At 39.9% G+C, this 19,480-nt stretch overlaps 1 protein-coding gene across 2 annotated transcripts in view; it reads left to right on the plus strand.

The window, feature by feature from the left end:
• Positions 1-19,480, plus strand: part of DOK5 (docking protein 5) — a 127,023-nt gene that overhangs the window by 49,058 nt on the left and 58,485 nt on the right. Inside the window, exon 2 of one of the 2 annotated variants that reach the window (XM_039864661.1) lies at positions 7,998-8,105. The exons of the other annotated variant lie outside the window; for it this stretch is intronic. Coding sequence (XP_039720595.1) covers positions 7,998-8,105 — 108 coding nt within the window. The remainder of the gene's footprint in view (positions 1-7,997; positions 8,106-19,480) is intronic. 2 annotated transcript variants of the gene reach the window in all.

Genomic DNA, 19,480 nt, shown 5'->3' on the forward strand with positions numbered 1-19,480 from the left:
TTCAACTTTTTCTGTTTGGCTTATTTTGCTTAGCATGATTATCCTGAGGTCCATCCATGTTGTCGCAAATGACAGTATTTCATCTCTTCTTATGGCTGAATAATATTCCATTGTATATATGTACCACAGCTTCTTTATCCAGTCATCTATTGTAGGACACGTTGCTTCCATGTTCTGGCCACTGTGAATAAAGCTGCTATGAACATTGGCGTACAAATATCTTTCGGATATGTGTTTTCAAATCTTTGGAGTAAATACCCAGTAGAGGGGTTGCTGGATCATATGGTAGATCAATTCTTAGTTTTTTGAGGAACCTCCATACTGTTTTCCATAGTGGCTGTATCAATTTGCAGTCTCGCCAGCAGTGTATGAGGGTTCCTATTTCTCTGCATCCTCTCCAACACTTGTTATTACTTGTCCTGTTGATAATAGCCATTCTAACAGGTGTGAAATGGTATCTCAATGTGGTTTTGATTTGCATTTCCCTAATAGCTAGTGGTGGGATAGCCTGCTTTTTATATGTAGTAATTTACTAACAGCATTTTCTGTGGTGTGACTATTATTTTGAATGACGGCAGTTTCCAATTTCCAGATCGGCCATAATTAATAAAAACCAGTCCCCTGGAACATTTAGAATATTTCCAGTTTTTATGTTGAAGAATTCTATTGTAATATGTGTTTGCATATTTCCTTAATTATTTCCTCAGGGAGAAGTTTCTAGAATTAATACTTCCGGGTTAAAGGGTGGGCATAATTCTGCCTGTAGAAAGGTTGTGCTAATAATTTACTTCACCATCAGCAAAAGGTTGACATAGCCAATTTATTGCCTGTGGGTGCTTTTAAGTATTTTTAATCCTCTTTGTAAAAATTTTATTTTATGATTAATTATCCTGTTTTTCCTGGTATTTTTTTTCTTGTGGTGAATTTCAAATGTACCTTGCAGTCTTCTCCAAATTAGCATTTCTTTCCTGGCAAATGAAAAGTATACTCTGTAAATGATAGGCGTGGAATTTTGTTGCTCACTCGCGAAAATGATTTTTCGCCATCACAAAATATATGATTCTGAACCAGTTCGTTATTTTGGTAAGTGGAGCTGGTAGCAGCCTGCAAGTTCTGACCCAAGGATGGCACAGAACCCCTTTTATACTTTTCATCTATCATCTTCTGAAACCCCGTAATGACAGAGCCATTTCATAGAACCAGGAAGTGGTCACTGTCTTGATCTCAGAGATCAACCAGTCCAGATTCTGCAATTGCGAAATTGCTCAATGGCAGACGGCGGGGGCATTATCTCCTGGGCTCATTCCTACCTCCTGTCTCTTCCTGGCGAAAGCCTCCTCCCTTTGCCTCCAGGCTGTGTCACTCGGCACCATTTCCCGTGGCTGGTCGGTGCTGCCTGGCTTGTGGTGGATCATCAGGCTCAGAGTCATGGTGGACCCAAGACTCTAGGAAGGCGGCTGGTTACTCTGGCCGGGCATCTGAAGCCAAAGTGGAGGGCTGGGCATTCTGGAGAAGTGACTGGGCAGCTCCAGGCAGCGGGCGGCCCACGCCTGCAGAGGCAGTTGGCTAGGACTTTAGTTTACTGCAGCCAGAACTCCTGGGAGGCTGGAGAGAGGCAAGGCCGACCACTAGAAATCGAGAAGTTGCGTGAGAATCTTGCAACGTAGGTAGAAATACTTACCATGTTTGCATTTCTTGACTTTGGTCCAGGATCCTGAATACTTTATCACGTAAGGCGAGAGACAGTGAAATTCTTTTAAAAGCGCACACTTCTTGCAGACTGCTAGGATACCGTGGTGTCCTTGGACTAGGTAGGGTTTTAAGACTCCAGTTTCAGAAATACTCCAAAAGCTGTCGCCGTAGGTGAACAGTGAGCGCCAGCGAACTTAAAATCACAAACGCAAATGCTACTCAGAAATAGCTAGGCTGAAAAGTTATCGTCCAGATGAAGGAGCATATGGTTACAACTAAATGTCTCTTTTTAGATTATGTGAAGCGTAAAAATAAACTTCGTACAGGCGGCTCGACCCTCAGTGTACGTTTGTTCATCCCTAGGAGTCTTAAGTTTTCTGGGAAAATTCTAAAGTAACAGTTAATAGTTTTTGTTCTCCAGAGTCACGCAAACCGAGGCGGGAATCCTGGCTAATTTCTACCAGCTTCATGCCCTTGAGTAACCTCACTGTGGGGACATTTCCTGGTTGTAGAATGGGGATGAAAATAACACCTGCCTCACAGGGCTTTCGGAGGGGTTAATTGAGATAATGCACATAACAGGTTTAGCATTCTACAGTGCACAGAGAGTTTAGCCGAGGCCGGGTGCTGGTATTAACATCCTGGATGAAGAAAACATGATTCGTTTAGACGAGTAGGTGGATGGAAACAAGGTTAGTGTGTGCGAAATGAGGCTTAACTTAGCATTATATGGCTGAGGGTGTATCTTTAGAGTTGGGAGAAGAGAAAGTCGATATGATGACAGCAAGGGGCATGCTGGCAAGATGGAAAACAATCCTAATCTACCTTTTTCCCTACGTGCACCTTGACTTTGTAGAATAAGATAACTATAAGAAGCTAGATACATCCGAAGGGCAGAGATGGGCTGCTAATGTCTCCGCATGCAAGTGTCCTCTTCAGGACAGTATAGAGCAATGTGATACCAAACAGTGGATGGGCAGAGAGACCAGAAAAGGTGGGGGGGCTAAAAAAGCATCAGGTCAACATTTTAATATAATTTTATTGAAGTAAAAGTTTGGCTTGTGGGGAAGTGTGGAATACATAGGGATCGTCACCCTCTCTTTCCTCCGGGAGGGACATGCCAAACAGATTTCTTATGTTCATCGAAAAGTGAGCTGAGCTGAAACAGTTGAGAAATGCTGACCAGAGCTTGGCAGACTGGCCCGAGGGTCACATCTGGCCCACTGCTTGATTTTTAAATAAAGTTTTATTGGAAGATAGTCACGCCATGCACTTACATGCATGTATTCTGTGGCTGCTTTCATGCTACAGTTGCAGAGTTCAGTAGTCATAACAAAGACCTGTGCTGTCAGAGACTAAAATATTTACTCTCTGGCCCTTTACTTACAGAACGAGTTTGCCATCTCTTGCAACAGACCATGAAGACTAAAGGGTCACTCTTGCTTAGCTGTCCTCTTTTCTGGTGTCAGTATATAATTTCCATTTCAAAGGAATTTCGTGGTCAAAATGTGCTTCATAACTGCCTGTGTACCCTCCAGCAGTTTAATTTGTGACTCGGTTGTCCGGGACGTCGTGAGGGACTGATAATAGGTTTAGGAACTCTAAGCGAATCCTCATCTGCTTCTTGGCACTGGAAATTGTGGTGAATTTACCAGAATGTTCTTTGTTAGGAACAGAAGCTAGTAAAAATGTCAGGGGTTTGAAACCGGAGTTCAGCAGTTATTAAAGCTGTCAAGTTTTAAAGAGAGGGAAGACAATGAGAAAATATTACAAATCTCGTAAGGTTCAGTGACAGCTTAAGGCTGAAAATGAGGTACGGTGAAACCACCAACAAAAACAACAAAACACACACCGAAGGGGATTTTCATGTAGCTGCTGAATCTGGTGCATATCTACCCAGGTGGTCATCACTGTGTGATGCGTTTATCTGTTTCAGCTTCTGCAGTGGCTTGTGTGGATTGACTTGGCTAAACCTGGCCCTTGAAGGTATTCGTAAAGCACACATTCTTCAAATGTGCCATCTCAGATCGGCATGGCTTCATCTTAAGTAGAGGTTCTGACTTGGCCCCGCATGGGGACAAGGGGCAATGTCTGGAGGCGATTTGGGGTGTCAGCCGAAGTGGGGGGAGCGTGCTATTGGAGTTCGGTCGGTGGAGGCTGGGGATGCTACTAAACATCCTACAGAGCGCAGGACAGCCCTCCGCTACAAAAAGCCATCTTCCCCAAAATGTCAGTACTGCTAAGATGGAGAAGCCCTGGTGCGTAGAAGAGGGCAAGGTACCTCAACATGAAAATTATTCTGTCATCACATTCCCTAACAGTGCATTTATCATCATGATTGCCAACTCTTCATGGGCAGCGAAACTACTCTTTCCTATTATGGTTAGGATAGAAGTTTCCTCTTCTAAATTAAAAAAATTTTAGTTAAAAAAATCTGGACAATAGACTAGTGGTTACCAGAGGGTAGAGGGGAAGGGGGGAGGTAGATGGAGTAAAAGGTGTCAAATATGTGGTGACAGAAAGAAATCTAACTCTGGGCCGTGAACACGCTATGCAATATATATATATACATATATATGCCTTACTGTTGAATTATACACATGAAACTTACTGGATTTCATTAACCAGTGTCGTCATAATGAAAAATTAAAAGCAAACAAATAAAAACAAACAACAAGAGTCTATTGAAAGAAAAATGTTCACTGGAAAATAGTATAGACGGTATGTAGATGTGTCATTTAATATGTGAAGGTGGTTGAATGAATTAATGTAAAGAAAAAATACTGCCCTGAACTATTTTTATGAGACTGTTCTCAAATTGTCACCCTTATAGTATTTCAGCAATGCCAGTGTTAATTCAGTTAGTCTTCTCCACATGTTACCAAGTTCACTGAGTCTTCCTGTTTCAGTCCTTCTAAAGAATCCTGAGATATTTAGGATAAGTTTTTAATCCTTTGGTGCTGTGTGGCTTTTCTGGTGTTCTTAGGACAGACAGTGCATGGCAGTTGAAATAGGGAGTTTACTGAGCCAGATTTAAGTTTTTCCGTCAGCATGCCTCTCAGAGCCGAGGTGGCATCTCACACTGCCACCGCGGCCACTAGTTAGAAACCGCACATCTCAGGGGTACCCATCAGGGACCTTTGGTTGTCGAGTTCTTTGTTGGCGGTCCATCGGTCCATCAAGTGAGAAGCATTGCGTTGTGTGAAAGTCTCAATGAACATTTATGGCACTGGCTTGCAAATTGCAGGCGGAACACCTGGGGATTCATTAAAGAGCCCACCCCCAGGGGATGTGATTCGGTAGACCTTGGCTGATCTCTGGGAATCTGCACATTTAACAATGATCTCGAGTGATGTTGGACCAACTCTGGGAGTCGCTGATGTATGACGTGTGACAGATCCCTCTTTTCACTGTTTTTGTGCCATGTGTCTCTATGTCACAAACATTTCGAGCTGCCTATTCATCAACCAAACTTCGGTTTGACTCATCTTCCGATGAACCAAAACATTTTCATTTATCCCCAGCCGATAGTTACAAGCAATGTTGCATGTGGATTTATATGCTCGTACCTTTGCAGTTATTGAATTCAAACATTGTACTTTTGTCCCTACTACTTAATAAAACAAAAGAAAAACAAAGAATGGGGCAAGTAATCCTCTAAACTTTAATACAGATGGAGTCGTTGGAAATAGTTAGGCATGCCGAAATCGAGGAACCCCTAGCTTACGTTCAGCAACCTTTGGACATAAGGAGGGCAAATAAATATTGGTTCAATTGTGAAGAAAATGAACAACTTCTTTAAAAAAAAATAAGTTAGAAATGCTATCATTCAATATTGGGTCTGAAAGCTGAAGCATAATTAGGAAATTTAAAGTATCTAGCTCAGTGAAGATATTTTTTTTTTTTCGGTAGCGGGCATATTTCTTGCATACCTTTAGCATGCTCAATTTCTAACACATTTTCGGGGACACATACAAAAGAAAGTGGTTGCCAGCATGAGAGCGACAGTGAGGGACCGATTTGCCACACGTTTCATCTGAACAATCAGAGCGTCAGTCATTTCGGCTGTAATTACAGTCCTCTGATGGCCGTCAAATTTTAAGGGGGCCAGCTGTGTCATCCGTTATGCAGACATAAGTGAGATGTTGGTAAGATTTGTATTTGCCAACCATGGTACTGAGAACGTTGATTTTCATGACCGAATCTCCATCCTGCAAAGGATTTTGTGCTTGAACTCTTACCCACGGTTCTTGAAACTTAAAGTTACTTGGCCTCCTGGTTAATTAGACAGCAGCAGCTGTAGGACCGATGAAGAGTGCAGATAGCTGAATAGAGTCGGCTGTAATTTTAAGATCTTGGTTAAATATCTCTACATTTTTCCATTTAAAAATTTTAAGCATTTTGAGATCATTATAGGTTCTCATCCAATTGTAAAAAATATCACACGAAGATCTTGTACCTTCACCCAGTTTCCCTGGTGGTAACATCTTCGAAACTACACTACAAGTATTGGCATGAATACAGTCAAGATACAGGACAATTTCATCACAGAAAGGATCCCTTATGATACCCTTTTGTAGGCACACCCTGTTCCCTCTGCTCCCTGCCACGCACATCCCTATCCCCTGACAACCACTAATCTGTTTTCTATAATCTCTATAATTTTGCTATAAACACAGTCATACAGTATGTTTGCAACCTTTTGAGTTTGGCTTTTTTTTCCCCTCCACTCGCGTAGTTCTATGAAGACTCATTCAGATCGTTGCAGTATTAATAGTTCGTTTGTTTTTGTAGCTAAGTAGTGTTTCATGATATGGATGTAGCACAGTTTAGCAACATCCTCCCGTTGAAGGATACGTGAGTTGTTTCCAGTTTTTCAGTGATACAGATAAAGCTGCTGGGAACATTCATGGTCAGATATTTTTTGTGGGAAGTTTACATTGCTCCGGGACTGATTTCTAAGAGTGTAACTGTTGGTCGTATGTTGCTTATTTAGTTTTTTTAAAGAAACTGCCAAACTGTTTCACAGTGGTTGTACCATTTTATATGTCCACCAGCAATGTATGAGTGACTCAGTTTTTCTGCATCCCTGTCAGCATTTGATAGTGTTATTATTATTATTATTATTTTTTTAATTTCAGCCAATCTGATGGGCATGTAGTGATACCTCACTGTGGTTTTAATGTACATTTCCCACATGGCTAATGATGTTGAACATCTCTTCACGTGCTTCTCGATCAAAGCATCTGTATATCCTCTTTGGTGAAATGTCTATTTGTGTCTTTTTGTTCATTTTGTAATTGGATTGTCGTTGAGATTTCAGAGGTCTCTATATGTTCTAGATACTAATCCTTTGTCAGATACGTGGTTTGCAAATATTTTCTCCCATCTGAGCTTGTCTTTTCATCCTTTTAACAGGATTTTTCACATAGCAAAAGTTTTAAGTTTTAGTGAGGTACAATTGGCAAATTTTTCTTGTACGGATTGTGCTTTTGGTAAGAAGTCTAGGAACTCTGTCTAGCCCATCCTCCTCAACATTTTCTCTCTCTCTCTCTCTTTTTTTTTTTTTTACTAAAAGTCTTATAGTTTTATATTTATATTTAAGTTTTGTTTTATATTCAAGCCTACTTGGAATTAATTTTTGTATAAGATGAGTATTTTAGGTTAAAGTAGTTTTTTCCCCAGTGATAGTCAATTATTCCAGCACCGTTTGTGAAAAGGCTACCCTTTCTCCACTGAATTACGTTTTCACTTCTGTTTCCATGTCATAATCCTTGATAAATTCATTGAGTGTGCAAGACGAATGGCTGCAGAATTGATTTTATTTACTCTATTATTTTACTGATACCTCTTGCTATTTAAGAAATGATACCCAGGGGCTGTCTCTTTCTTGGATTGCCAATGACATCTTTAGTATATACCAGATCGATGATTTCTATATTTAATTGCACTTGAAATTAGAGTACGTGCCATGAATGTCTATATTACTTGTACTGATTTGAGATTTTTAGCTCTGAGATTTTTCTCAAATGTTCCTGCTGATATTGTTATCAAAACATAAAGAAATTTGCCTTCAAATACTTATTTTCTTTTGGTTCCAGTGATGATGAACAACAGAGCACGCTCACCGTGGAACCATTTTTGGTTTTTAAAATTTTATTTTCCCAAAGCAACATTGCATCTATGGCTTGTGACTATTTTACAGGTGAAAACATCAAAAAGGAAACATTTAAATGCAAATGTCAGCACATAATAATATCTGAGTCCATAGTGATGCTGAGCTCAGTCTTTGTATATCTTTCCAGATTTATCAACGATGCTGGTTAGTATTCAAGAAAGCCTCAAGCAAAGGTCCAAAGAGACTGGAGAAATTTTCCGATGAGCGAGCTGCGTATTTTAGGTGTTACCATAAGGTAAGACTTGATTGCTGTAGCTTTCCAGAGATCCATTCACAAGGAGGGAATTCAAATTCACCAAGTCTGAAAACTTGCCTAGACTATTTGACAAAGGTGCAAATAATACTTTTTCCAAGGACAAAACAGCTCTAAAATAATACCTACTTGCTAAGTGTCTAAAATAACTGACTCATCTAAAGTCACTCTTCCAGTTTCCTACTGTTTATTGCTGTTGTTTTTTCAATCTCTAGTGTAGAATTTACCATGTTGTTTTGCACATTTCTAATTTCTATAGACCCCGCTTCCAACATTGGAGACCCTGGAGGGTAAGGGTGAGGTCTCAGCTGTCTAGCACAGTGCCTGATACACAGTAGACCCTCCTTCAGAGCTTGGAGGGTGTGGAGGGGAGGCCGGGGAAGGAGCTAGAAAATGGGTGATCGAAAGCAGAGGAGGAGGAAGTGCCACCCATGAGCTTATTTCTTTAAGTTGCACGACTACATTTAATTCAGACTTTCAGTTTTCTTAGTAGTAGTGAGACTGCCTCACTAAAAATAATAATTGTGTGTTAAAATATGTGATTTGGGAGTGGAAAGTTAAAGTAAATATAAGGTATACTTTACCAATTAGTTGTCCGTGTCTAATACATAATAGACACTTCTTACACGGTTGGTTGAAAAGCGATGAATATTATCAATAGAAGACATGGAATCCATACAGATGTCTTTGTGTCATCCTTTTATACAGCTTACCAGAAGATATCTGTACTGAGACATCTGAAGCCAGGAAAAGGAATTTTGATCTGACGGAAATGGGCTGGGTGATGATCAGGGCAGAGAAAGCCAGGATTGGCAAGGTTTATGACGGCCAGACTCAAATGTACAAACCGAAGTGAATTGCTTAGTTTCCTCTTGAATATTAAACGAGTCAGGGGAGGTCGAGGACAAACTTGCCCTCTTTCAGACTTCTACCTGCTGGCTTTGGAATTTAATATGTAAATCCTTGCTTTGAGGACCTGGATAAGCCACATTCTCTTTCATCTCTAATAATCATTAAGCAGAGTTCAAAGCATTAGAACGAAAGAATTATGAACATGCGTTAAGCCGCCAAGCCCTTGATGCATTCCTGTAGCCGATTCAGCCCCCTTACTCTTTTAGATCCGATACATTTAGTGTTCATCTCTGGGGGCATAGAAAAAGCTAGAGTAACTCTAAGATATGCATTTTTAACCTAAATGGTGTGTAATTTATGAATCTCCATAATGAAATACTGGGGTCGAAGTAGCACACCGTGACCAGATTTTAGATTTTATTTGACTACAAATCAATTTCCAAAAGCAATGAGGACCTGTATAGTATGCTATTTGGTCAATACAGAAATGATGTGACATTTGTGGATGTCTCTCTCCTGTGAGAAATCTGTAGCATTTATGAGAACATAATGCTGCTTTCATTTTTAAAGATACTATTAAGTAAAAATGCCAGTTTTGCATATCTGATTCTTTTTAGAAGTTTTAAAATGAGAAATTGGCTATAGAATTTTAAAACTTGGTGCCTTCCTCATTGCAGATGCAACCAAAGATACTGTTATGCAAAAATTGGAAAATAAATATACGAATAATGCACACACAGAACAATTCATTTTTCATTTCTTTGCCTCTTCCATGAAGCGCCCCTCAAGGACCCACAGCTGTCAGAGGCGGCTGTGAATTTGATTAACTGTAATTGCAACAATATTAAGACTCCAGCGACTTTAAATATAGTCCCTCACCTTCTCGTTAAACCCAAGTCCAGTGTTTTCATCCGGAGCATCAAAGCGGCTCACGCTCGCCGGGAGGGGTCGAGTATTTCTGTGCGTGGTTTTACTTTTTTTTTTTTTTTTTTTGAGATGAGTAGCAGTTGGGAGGGAACCTAAGTGGACAGGAGACCGTCTGCCACTTTTGTGACCAAGGCAGATGGTGGCCTGAGTCTGGGAAACCTGCTTTCTGATCTCGGCATCACCACTGGGGAGTGTCCAGCAAGTGGCTTAACATTTGCGTAAAGGTGGCCTCCAAGGCAAGTCACGTCATAGCTTCTCCCTCGTCACACGAGACTTGAGTCTGGAGGAGTCAGTTCACCTTGGACCCGAAGGATGATTCCGACAAATTCTCTCATGCCATGTTTTTTAAAAGTCCCCAGAAAGTGTGGCAAGGAAGGGTTCCGGGAGGACCGGGGTTCTGTGTTGGAAGAATTGAGCACTCCAGTGTTTTCATGCCCATTCGTGAGGTTCCCGGTCCAGGCTCACCCGTCACGGGCTCTGAGGGGTCCTGCACTTCAGAAGCTGGGTCACTCTCAGGCAGCATCCCCAAAACCGATGGGCCGTGAGCTATCATTTTTTTCTTTAATCACATATTCCTAGGAACAACTAAACCGAATTCTAAGGAACACAGTTTTGTGTGTGCTGCTTTCGTGTGTTAACCTTATTTATTCAGTGTCCACTTAGTCTCCTGTTCTTTCGACACTGAGCAGTGATGGTGCCTGTTTCCCTGAAATCCTAGGGTCAACGCGTGCGTCAAATGAATCAGTGCGAATGTATTTGAAAAACGGAAGCGCCTCTACCTACGAGGAACGATTGCCATTAGGATTTTTGTCGTTCTGCCAAAGCCCTTTAGGCTGATTTGTTCTGTCATTCTATCCTTCCTTAGTGACAAGCTCACTCTTATGTCTCCCAAACTCAATAGCAGACCTCGTTCTTGGTTTCTGCAAAAATAGGATTCCAGGTTCCTCACAGTGAGTTAATGTCCTAAAAATTACTTCTCCGGAATTTCTGCTGACGTATCGTGTGTGTGTGTGTGTGTGTGTGTGGCCTTCGCTGCGATGATATGATCTGTGTGTGTGTTGTGTCTGTGTGTGTGTGCGTGTGTGTGCTGTGTGTGTGTGTGCGTGTGTGTGTCTGTGTGTGCGTGTGTGTGTCTGTCATAACTTTTTCCAATGACTCATTCTTTTTTATGTCGTTTCTCTCTCCTCTAAAACATTTCCTCTTATGTAGCTGTCTACAATACAACTTTTCAAAATCTTAAAAACTATGTCATAGCCTCTTCTTTCAATACATTCAGTACTTTGAAGTCATCCCCTCCTTGTGCAAGAAACTGCCCAGGCCTTATTCTAGAAGCTGCCCCCAGGTATGCCATGATCGCATGACTACTCATACTTATTATAGTAATAAGCTATAATTAATTAAATAATAGCTTATCACTCAGATGCTTTTCCTGGATGCTCCACACCTAAGTTTCTAAGGCAGAGGTAGTGCGGATAGAAGGGGTTAACTGGTACCCAAACCGCGTTTTTCTGACCTAACTACTTTTACTCATAAGGAGATAGGGTGCCAAAAAGCTCCTGAAAGACATTTGAGACCGAATCAATGATCTTTCATCTCTGGGGCTCTGTCACTGAGTGCGGCACTGGTGTCTGTTCTGTTGTCTAAGTGAGAAGCCAGGGGTCATCTGTGCCTCCCTCCACCTCAATCCCTCCCTTGTCCGGTCCACCATTGGTCCACAAATGGTCCACAAAATGGTCCACAAAATGGTCCAAATGGTCCACAAAACATTCTCCTTTCCTTCTGAAGGTTTTACGATGCATCGTGATCATTAACCAGTCTCTCCCTTCCCGGACACCTTCCCTTCCCTGGTGCATGTGGCAGACATTTATCGATCCCTCAGAATCTCTGCTGTGTCTTCACCTTCCCTGTGACTCTTGTTGACCCTCCCTGAGTCAGTCCTTCTGCATGGATGCACTGGTCACACTGAAAGCAGTGATTTCTTTTTATGTTGGTGACAGATTCTTACTTCTTGGTACTGACCTCGTAATTACATCCCTTCTTCTTTGGTGATGGATGGCTGGTTTTTAGTTGAACACAAGGCTACCTGCGTAGTGAGGTGTGGCCATGTGACTGAATCCTGGCCTTAGGGGATATAATCAAGGAAGGTTCTGGGTCCTTCATCTCTTTTACTTTTCTGGACGTCAGCCATCCTGGCCCACACTGTGGGAAAGACCATGGTTGAGGATGGCACAGCAGTAGGACATGTCCCAGACAAGAAGTTAGAGAGAAGTGTCCAGGGCTGGTCTGTGGCCCCTGACACCGTACATGTGCCTTAGTCCATTGAGCTGCTGTAACAAAACACCATAGCCTGGGTGGCTTACAGACGACAGACGTTTGTTTTTTATGGTTCTTGAGCTTCTAAGTCCAAGTTCAGGAGGCCAGCAGGGTCGGCTTCTGGAGAAGACCCTCGTTGGGGTCGCAGACTGCCGACGTCTTGCCATGTCCCTGCATGGCGGAAGGGCCTAGGGTCTCTTTTATAAGAGCACTGATTCCATTCATTCAGGTTCCACTCTCATGACCTAATCACCTCCTAAAGGTCCCAAACCAAAGGGGATTAGGCTTCAATATATGAATGTTGGAAGATCACAAATATTCGGCCTACAGCACCGTAGAACAATAGGCTGTAATCCTGGACTATCTATCTCTGTTTCTTTTATGAGAGGAATACACTTCTGTCTTGTTTAAGCCTTCATACTTCTAGATTTTCTCTCATGTGCAGTGGAGTTTGAGCATAGCTAACAGAGACGTAATATATTTCCCTCATCACTTAATGCATTCTGGGTAGGGGATTCTGTTACTTGAAGCCAGGGTTATCCTGATATGATCACTTTCTGTTGGATTGTGAGCTTCTTGAAGATAAGAACCATGCTTATTCAGCTTCATGTCCCAGGGGCCCCTAGTGTTTGGTGCAAAGTAGCTGCTTCGGTTCCCAAGGGTACTCAGAGTGCCCAGGAAATGACCTGTGACCTACTCCTACCAATGCCGCATGGTGTCAATCCATGTTGTAACATCTACCACAGCACGAGTCACGGACATCAGATCACGTACCGCCTGTGACTTGCAAGTACTAGATGGTTTCAAACTAGTGCCTTTGAAGAATTTTTTTGTTGTTGATTTTGAGGCTTCCTTTCACCCTTAGAATTATATCAAAACTCATTGCCATTATCACAGACTACACGGCCTTGAATGATTGATTCTGTCCCAGCACACACCTCAGACTATTATCCCATGTCACTTGCCACCTTGCTGCCCTGGCTTGCTTTCACCCTCAGAACCTTGTTCCACCTCAGGACCTTTGCACCTGCTGTTCCTTTGGTCTGCAAAGCTTTTCCTCCATGGTTTCTTCTCTTCCTTTAGATATTAGCTCAAGTGTCATTGCCTCGAAAAAACCGTATTTGAATACTCCATGCAACTCCAAGTCACATTTCTTTAGTTTATTAAATTGATCACACTTATCACCGTTGTATTTATGTCGCTCATTTGTTTGTATACTTGTTTACCGATGATTGACAATGAGCTCCAGGAGACCAGAGGTCTTGTATCGTGTGTTCAGCTCTGTGCTCTCAGCATCTCTATCGCTCCAGGGAATATAATAAATATTCAGTGAATGTTGGTTGAATTTGTGATAGAAGAGAGAACATCGCATCATGGACTTGGGGTCAGAAAGGCTATTTTCTGTGCCTTAAGTTTCTAATCTATAAAATGAGAATAATCATAATAGGACCAGCCTCACAAGGCTGATGTGAAAATTTTTAAAAACAATATAATGCAAGCACTTCACACTTTACTTGACCCGTTCTAAGCCCTGATGATAAATTATTAATACAATTCCTTTAAAATACACTGTGCTTTTGGGCAATACCATTTAAGGTCGTGGTGTTCCTTTGGTCACTATAACAGCTGATATTTATTGAGGGCTTCCTTTGCCTCAGTAGTCACTGGACAGAGGACTTTCAATATGTTAATTCATTCCCACAGCAGTCCTATGAGACGGATACTGTTACTATCCCCATTTTACAGATGAGGAAACTGAGGATGCGTGAAGTTAAAGAATCTGCCCAAGATTAGACAGTTGGGAAGTGACGGAGTTGGAGTTTGAGCCCAGGCATTCTGATTCTGGCTCCATAGCCCACATTCTTGACGGTAACTGTCTCCCTGGCATAGAAGCATACTTCATGTGATACCTGGTCCAGATGGCCCAGGATTTAAATCGATGAAAGCGAGAACTGTTCTCGCCGAAGCAGCAACGGAGGATGGGGAAGGGGAAGAGTAATCCAGACACTCATCCTTACCCCACTCCCCTCCACATTCCCGGAGGCTTGTAAAGGAATTTTGAGGAACATGTTTAAAAACAGTTTGTTTAAATTTTTTTAAAGTTGCACTTTATTTGGAGATAACTAGATTCATACGTAACCATAAGAAATAACACAGAGAAAAGGCATAGCCTTTATCCAGTTTCCCCCAGTGATAACATCTGACAAGTCTGTAGCACAATATCACAGCTAGGATACTGACTTCGTACAGTCCATCGATTTTATTCAGATTTCCACAGTCTTACTTGTACTCACGGGTATACTATGCAATTTTATCTCCTGTAGGTTTGTGTATCCACCACCACAGGTAAGACACAGAATTCCGTCAGCCGAAAGATCCCTCATGATCCCTTTTATAACCACGCCCCCTGGCCCCTTCCCCAGCAAGTACTAATGTGGTTTTTTTATATATTTTTTCTTTTCAAGAATCACGCAGTATGCAACCTTTTGCAGTCGGCTTTCTTTACTCAATGTAGTTTCCTTGTCATGTGTATCATTAGTCTATTCCTTGTTATAGCCGAATATTCCATAGCACAGACTACAATGGTTTGTTCTATTTACCCGCTGAAGAACATCTGGGCTGTGTTTGGTTTTTGATTATTATGAATAAAGCTGCTATGAACATTCATGTACAAGTCGTTGAATGAATATATATTTTATTTTTCTGGGTTAATTTCCCAAGAGTGAAACTGTTGGGTCATATGGTAGTTACATGTTTACTTTTGTAAGAAACTGCCAAACTGTGGCTGTGTCATTTTACATTCCCACCAGCAATATGTGAGCGATTCAGTTTCTCTACATCTTTACCAGCATTTGGTGTTGTCACTATTTTTATTTTAGTCATTCTGAGAGTGATATCTCATTGTGATTTCAATTTGCCTTCCCTAATTTCTTTTGATATTGAATATATTCTCATGTACTTATTTGCCATCTCTGTATCATTTTCTATGAAATGTCTCTATGTACTTTTTACCCATTTTTAACTGGATTTTTTTTAAAACTTGGGAGTTTATATAAACACATACACACATACACACATATATATATATATACATACATATATATATATGTATATATTTAGTCTGGATACTAGTCCTTTGTCAGATATGTGATTGCAAATATTTTCTTCCATTCCTTATCTTTTTTTCCTTCCATAGTTTATCTTTTTATCCTCTTAAAAGAGTCTTTTGCAGAACGAAAGTTTCAATTTTGATGTGGTCCGTTGTTTGAATTTTTACTGTTATGGGTCATGCTTTTGGTGTCAAGTCTAAGAACTCTTTGCCAAGAACTCTTTACCTTGGATCCTGAACATTTCCTCCCTGTTTTATTTTATTTTATTTTATTTTATTTTATTAGTTTATTTTATTTTATTCTAAAAATGTTCTAGTTTTCAGTTTTACAATAAGTCCATGATTCATTTTGGCTTTATTTTTCGTATCGGGTATGAGATGTATTACATTCTTTTACCTGTGGATGTCCAATTATTCCAATACCACTGGTTGAAAATAAGTTATTCTTTCCCCATTGAATTGATTTTGCATCTTTGTCAAAAGTCATTTGTGCATATTAGCTAACATAGGTCTATTTCTAGATGATTCTTTTCCATCGAGCGGTGTATCTGTATCTCTGCTGATATCATACTTTCTTGATTACCGTAGATACAATCCTTAATGTTAGTTAGGTAGAATGATTCCTTCCACTTTATTCTCTTTTTCAAGGTTGTTTTAGTTATTCTAGTACCTTAGCTTTATATAAAGTTCTAAAATAGCCTGTCTGTGTCTACAGAAACCCCACGTTCGGATTTTGAAAATAATTACATTAAAGCAATAGATCAAATTGTGGGAGAACTGACATCTTTTCTGTTGCCCGAGTCTTTCAGTCCATGAGCATGGTATGTCTGTCCATTTATTCGGACCTTCTTTGGTTTCTCTCATCAGCATTTGTAATGTTCAGCCTGTACATGTTTCGTTACGTTTATACCTAATTATTTCATTTAATTCGGATTAAATTTAAAGTCCTTTTGATTTAGCTACTTGCATACGTCATTTTGGGCCTATCATCTGATAAAGCAGCCATTTAGTTTAAATGATATTTTTTCTACCCTATAATTATTTGACTAATCATTGGAAATGATTCATTTTCCTTGCGTTTTGAAAAGGGCTTCAGTTTTTTAGAGGTTTATGAACATTTCATCTGTCTTCTGTCACTGGCCTGTTAGTTTGTTTGACATAGTTATATTTTTAAGATATATATACACACACACACACACACACACACACACACACACACACACACACACAGCGAAATAAGAAGAACAGGACAAAAACAGACTCTACCCACAAAGTTCATTGATTGCAGATACATTTTTTCCCCATTCACACTTATTTCTTCCACGTATTTCTTAAGAGCGTCGTCTATCTCTCAGACTCAGGCTGTGTGATTTCACACTTGTATCTATGTGGTGACACTCAATTGTGATCCAAGTGCACACAGAAGCTCTCTGTAAATGACATCAAAAGAAAAAAGGTGGGTTTTCTCAAGTTAGTGAAAAATTAATCAGTGGTTTTTGAGTATGAGAGAAATCATGGAATATCATTGGCCGAGCGAGTTACTGATCAAGGAGTTGTGTTGACAAAGGATAGAGATCCACTTATCTCATTTTAAAATATTTTGCAGATTACTTTTTTTTCCTCTTCACTCTTCTTATTCTTTAAATTACAAATATTGCATATGTTCCTTGTAACAATTCAAGCACTTTGGATGTGTATGAAGTAAAATGAAATGCTGTCTATTTTGGACTCTATTCTGGTCCTCAGGAAAAAATACCAGTAGCTTGATGTGTACCTCTCACACCCTTTTCTCTGCCTACACAAATAGAAACATATTGTCATACATATACAGATGCTGTTTTTAGAGCAAGAACAGAGTAATTCATTACTTTCGTACATACTGTGTTTAAGGAGACCATAATTACGGATTGGTTCCCCAGGACACTTTTGCTGAGTCTGTAGTTCTTACAAAACTTTTAGTAGCAATTGCTTTCACATTCAGAATATTGTGGTTTATGAGAGAAACGGTCACATTAATTATACCAGTCCCCTTTTCCTCAATGTATTGACTGTGATTCTAAGTCAATAATTAGTGGCTTATTAATTACACTTCATTCATTTAACAGTTCTAGAGTACCCTTTAATATTGACACACTGTAATCTGTTTAAAAATACCCGAATTGATAGACAGACAAAAAGGTTTCCAATTTTTTGCCATCATAAATTTTATTACGGTGAAAAACTTGTGCATATCTCTTTATGTGCTTATGTTAATCTTTTTGGGAGAAAAAGTCTTAGAAATGAGATGGTCAGGTAATATCCAACACCTTTAAAATTTTTATAACTACTGCCGGATTACGTCCAGATAGGTTACACAAAATCACATCTCTACCAACAGCTCAGGAAAGTGCCCTTCACCCCAGATTTAATTTTCAGTATAAATTTCAGATGCAAACTTTTCAGTTTCAGCACTTTTTTGGAAGGAGTATAGCTTTTTTATTTTTAAGGAAGACACTATCAATGGATTATTTAAGTTATTTTTCATATATAAACAAAGATCCACTCTTCAAAAAGACAGTTCACATTTCTAAGTCAGACAGACTGGTCCAGTTTATTTTAAGTGACCGAGGGCATGTAGATATTTTTGGAAAGAATGAAACCATCTATATGGGGGTTGAGATGTAACTGTCTAGACTGGTTCTTTCTTAAGAAATGTTCACTGAAACTGCTGTGTCCAGATCTTGAGGGGAGATTTGTAGAAAGGAATGTTTTGTGCTGATAACTTTTGATTAGAACTGAGCATGTTTCTCCTTATTTGCCTGTCCTTGCCTAATGGCACTGTGTCTTAAAACCATTAGTGCTTTTCTTAGGAATGAGTATGAAAATGTTTAAAGGTTTAGAACACATTATATGGAGTCTTCTGGAAATTTTTAACAGAAATGTTTATTAGGATATTTTAGAGTATTCTGAAATTTCAGCACATAATAATGTAAAAATAAGTGTTTCAACAAAATAATAAGAATAGTGTAACTGATTATTTTATTAATACTCGAGAAAATATATTACTTTTCTTTTCAAAGACAACCTACAAAAGTTAAAAGGGCTTATGCCTCTTCATTTTCAGTAAGATAATGGCTTGAATTTTTTTAAAGTATAAAGCAATTTGAAACTGCTGCAGAGCTTTGCAATTTGCATAGACAAAGCGAATTGCTCACTTAATTCATTCAGTCCCGCGAGGGGAAAAATAATTAGGATACAGCCTACAAAAGCAAGGCGGCAAATTGCCTTTTAGGTAGCGGTCTCTTTTTCGCTCTGTAAACATAAATAAATCATCATCTGTACATTACTATCAGCAGAAGTGGGAAAATTGGAAATCAAATCCTTGTTTTCCTAAATAGATTTTGACTTTGCCGCACACCAAGACCATACTTAAAATCCCCACGTAATGCCTGCTAATTGCATAATTCTGACAGGAATATACCAGTTCCTCAAGGAAACTTTTTAAAAATCCGATTCTATTAATCTTCTCTTGAAACACCAGAAGAAATTGCAACAGTATTTCCATCTAGTTACAAAATAATCCATTTGGAAAATTGAATTGTGTAATTTGTAATTGTTTTCTAAGTTGTTAATGCAAAACTATATCGGTAGCAAATTAAACTTTTAAAGTATGGCCACTTTGTTAATCGCTGGCTGTGAAACATTTATTTCAATGAATACTATCACTTATGATGAATAAGACATCTGGAATACGGCTTTAAGCAGCCAAACTAATTTGGCAGTTCTTATTTGGGAATTCCTACTAGGATGGCGTACTTAAAGATTTATCAGAAATTTAGGAGAGTGTTGAGTGTTTTTTCCCTTTGATGGAGTCATAGCGCTTTGTGTTTTTGATCATTAGAAAACTAGAAACCTGGACCTGCATAGTAATCGAGTAGCTCTTAAGTCTCTATGTTTGCATAGCCCGGGTTCTAACCTAAGCTGAAGTCTTAATCCACTTATTGCCCGGCTGTCTGCAGACCTCTGGTCTTGCTCCAGGCCTTCCTGTGCTTGAGGCCGCCATGGATGATGGCCAACCCAGCTGCTCACCGCTCGACTCCAGGGGGCGCCATTCTCATCGATTGCATGCGAATGACACTATGTGGCTGCAGGACGCATCAGCCTTCTTCGTTCTCTA

The sequence above is a fragment of the Pteropus medius genome, unplaced genomic scaffold (genome assembly GCF_902729225.1).
Source record: "Pteropus medius unplaced genomic scaffold, Ma_sr-lr_union100, whole genome shotgun sequence".
Taxonomy (NCBI): Eukaryota; Metazoa; Chordata; class Mammalia; order Chiroptera; family Pteropodidae; genus Pteropus; species Pteropus medius.